General features: G+C 29.7%; 1 protein-coding gene across 1 annotated transcript; it reads left to right on the forward strand.

The window, feature by feature from the left end:
• The first annotated feature begins 502 nt into the window (after positions 1–502).
• Osi19 (DUF1676 domain-containing protein Osi19) lies at positions 503–3,261 on the forward strand. Its single transcript, XM_014435635.2, has 5 exons — positions 503–706; positions 1,849–2,047; positions 2,611–2,792; positions 2,870–3,026; positions 3,110–3,261. The coding sequence occupies exons 1-4, from the start codon at positions 518–520 to the stop codon at positions 3,005–3,007; spliced, it is 708 nt and encodes a 235-aa protein (XP_014291121.1). The 5' UTR covers positions 503–517; the 3' UTR covers positions 3,008–3,026; positions 3,110–3,261.
• The last annotated feature ends 570 nt before the right edge of the window (positions 3,262–3,831 follow it).

Consider the following 3,831-nt stretch of genomic DNA (forward strand, 5'->3'; position numbering starts at 1 on the left):
ATTAGAAATACTACATGTGGGCATTTTCTCTCTTATCACCTTATAAGATGTAAATAAATGATGTACGGATTGGATTTGAAAAAATTTTTTGTACTGGTCACAACTAGTAATAAGCAATTTTAAAAATATTATATTAGATATCTAAAGATATATAATCCGTTGAGAGAAAGAGTGGTGTAAGTTCAAATTGAAGTTTCGAGATATAGAAAACTTTAGGGTAAGTTCTACAATGTTTTTTGTGATGAATAACGAACAGTCTTTTCTGTTTGATGTATTCAGGATATCTAATTATTTAGATCATTCGTAAAGATAACTGAATGACTTACACCACTCTTGCTCATATAAAAATTATAATACTGCTATTGAATAATATTTATTTACTTATATTGTCTTCTAAAACCAAAAGAGGCTACGACAATGAAAATCGAAATTAGTAATCGATAGTGAGCGGTATTGACTCTGGGTCACACCCCACTCCTCCTTCGAGAGTACTATATATTGGCCCACCGCCCAGCTGATGGCACATCCAACTGTCACCGTCCAAGAGAACAAGATGAAGCCGATCGTCGTACTCCTCATGATCTGCGGTGCCGCCCTGGCAGCCGATCTCAGGACGAGGTGCAAGGAAGGCAAGGATTCACTAGCTTGCATCAAGTACAAGGCGTTGGACATGATACAGGAAGCAGCCACCAAGCCCACCTTAGAGGTAAGTTCATAGTCGTCATTTGCGAGAATATTGGGAAGGGTGGATTATTTTTAGCACTAAAATATTTTATTAAAAAAAAATATAATTAAAATCACTTATATCATATTTTAAGATATTTTTAGCCAACTTAAAAAAACCTAAAAAGTTCACATAACTCAAATTATTCTAATTGTAACTTTTTATAAATTTTATCGATGGCCAAAAAAAAAAAATCATAACTATATAATTACCTACTACAATAGTATTCATCCTATCGTCAATAAAAATTACTTCATCAAATTATAAATTGTCATTATCATAATCCATTCACCTCTAAATAGGCATTATTATATGATGTATTTTCTCATACTTTAATTAATTTATTAAATTATTTTTCTTATTTGTTTTCTATGACTAAATTATTTTTAGCATGTAAATTTGTTTTATTTTATTAAAGAAGGTTTATTTTTAATACTAAATGTTTAAAAAAAATAATTAATAAATAAAGAATACACGAAAAAGTTATAAGAAATTGATTTAATAAATTCTGATTTCATAAAAATAGCAAATTCTTCCCAGATATTTTAGATTATTATCAAATATTATGTTTTCATTCTTTTTATTATTAGAAATTATATAATTTTTTATTAAAGAAATAACTTATTAAAAAAACAATTAAAAGATTTTTTGAAAAAAATAAATTGTTCCACTTTTGGTCTTTTTTTATATTTGCCAATATTTGAAAATATATCTCTTAAAGATTAAAGTGTCTACATAGAGAAATTTGTAAAACAATTAATAGAATAATATTTATTTGAAAATTGATCCTTCTTGCTCATAAAAGCCAAAAACTGTTAAAAATATGTGCAATATTTTTTTAGATTGTGTCTATTTAGAATACGAAGAAACGATTTTTGACAAATATTACTCAGTGCATTTATAAACTAAATTGCATTTTTTATAATTTGAGACTAAACTGATCTCAGTAACGCCGATTGAATTTGTGTTACACTTTTTAAAATTTCGATGTTTAGTTGATTAGACTTGACGTAATGGATACAATTTTAATGTAACGAAAGTAGAGTAATTAAAATTGGAACATAGTTGCTATAATTTTTAAAGTAAATCGATGTCATATTATAAGATAAAATATTTGTCAACAGTTAATGGACGGTGTGAAACTAGTCAAGAGGAGAGAAGCAGAGAAAGGAGAAAGTGGAGTCGTCGAAGGCATCGAAGAGTTGGCAGAGAGCCACGATCTAGAAGTGGAGCTGGGAGGCGGTGCCAAGCTGACTGCATCCGCCGCCGAAGAGTCCGTCTCCGTCAAGTTGGGCTCTCAGGCCGCAGAAGTCGAAGGAAAAGGTAATGGAACGAGAGGTCTTCCACTTCTTTTCTTTATATTTCGTAACCTCTTTGTACATTGAAAACCTGAAGTGTCTTGTGCAGAGGTGTGACGTAGAAGAACAAAGGGGTCCCAAAAAAGCATAGAGATCCAAATAAAAATTTTGTTTCTCCATGAAGAATATGTTTTTCATATTGAAAAGTTTAGTAGTTTTGGATAATTTATTATAATTTCGGACGACCAAGAAATTATCTTAAAATAATATTGTTTTTAGATATTTAAAAAAAATTGCGTTTTTTATCTTTTAAATTCCATGAGATAATAGGGTTAGATATATTGGGGCAGATAACAATAATGTCCGAAATCTCTTTTACTACATTTCAAATGCAGTTTAAGATAGGAATGAGGAATGGGATAAACCGGGAAATAGGAAAGTGGTTTGAGTCTGTTGTCAAGTTAAAGAGTCTATCATAGAGGATATAAACTAGTTTCAATAATAAAATTGCTATGGTGACGCCTCAACTCCCTCAGCTACAACAGGCTCACCTCACTTCTGATAAATAATCCACATTTACCTTCACAGGCAAGAAGAAGAAGCTCCGTAAGCTCCTGGTTCCCATCGTTGTCTTCGTACTCCTCAAGGCCATGACTTTGATCCCTCTTGCTCTTGGTGTCCTCGGCCTCAAGGCATGGAACGCCCTCCAGCTCAGCTTCTTCAGTTTCGTCACTTCCTTGGCCCTGGCTATTTTCAACCTCTGCAAGAAGGTATATTTTAAGAATTAATCTTCAAACTACATATTCCCTCAATCAGCTCTAGAATTAAATCTAACTCCGTTACATAGGTGGCATCAGATTCTACAGTACCTGTAGCCCACACCTTCGCAGAACCGTACCACTACGCTGCCAGGAACCTCATTGTCGAAGAAGGACAACAAGAAGACGGGCAACAGTTGGCATACAGCGCTTACCAAAGACAATAACTTACAGGAAACCAACGAGGTATTATCAAGTAACTTTCAGCAATACAGATTCATAATATTAATAAATAAATAGAAAACTAATATTTTTTTTTTCTGTTTCAGAACTGACGAGAGGAACATCCAAAGAATAATTTATTTTTTATTTATTTTGTCATCGAAAAATTATAAAAAAGAAAAGAAAAAAAAACGAATTTGTAATATATGTAAGCCTTGTAAATAAACGCTGATTCAACCCACCAAACACTTTTTAAATTTTATGTTCATATTTCCATTTATTTAATATACATAGATTGTTTAGAGACAAAGAATTAAATAAGAAGTAAAAAAAAAATTATAAAAGTGAAATAGAAAAAATACAAATAATAATTATGATGTAAATATAATGATTGAACAACTGATTAAAAATATAATAAAACATATATTATATTGTATACTACCATGTACTATTTTTAGTCACTATTAGAAGGCTTTTTATTATTATATTGAAGAGAATTAATACAATCTACCATAAATTAAGGCAACAGATATTATTAATAGAATAATAACAGAAAAAGAGGAAAAAATGTAAATCCTAACAACAGTACTCACTGAATTAAAAAAAAAAAAATTAATTTAAAATAATAATAAATAAATACATAAATAAAAGAAAACACTATCATGATTTACATAAATAAAAATATGAATATTTATCAAAAAAATAACTGATCAAATAATAGTAAAAAAAATGAAATTATGTACAAGAAAAAGAAAATTTAATTTAAGTAACAATAAAAAAAATACATATATATGTAATTCTGAAGAAAGTTGACAGTAAACGATTGCTA

Source organism: Halyomorpha halys, unplaced genomic scaffold, assembly GCF_000696795.3.
Source record: "Halyomorpha halys isolate HHAL.00 unplaced genomic scaffold, Hhal_1.1 Scaffold1632.1, whole genome shotgun sequence".
NCBI lineage: Eukaryota > Metazoa > Arthropoda > Insecta > Hemiptera > Pentatomidae > Halyomorpha > Halyomorpha halys.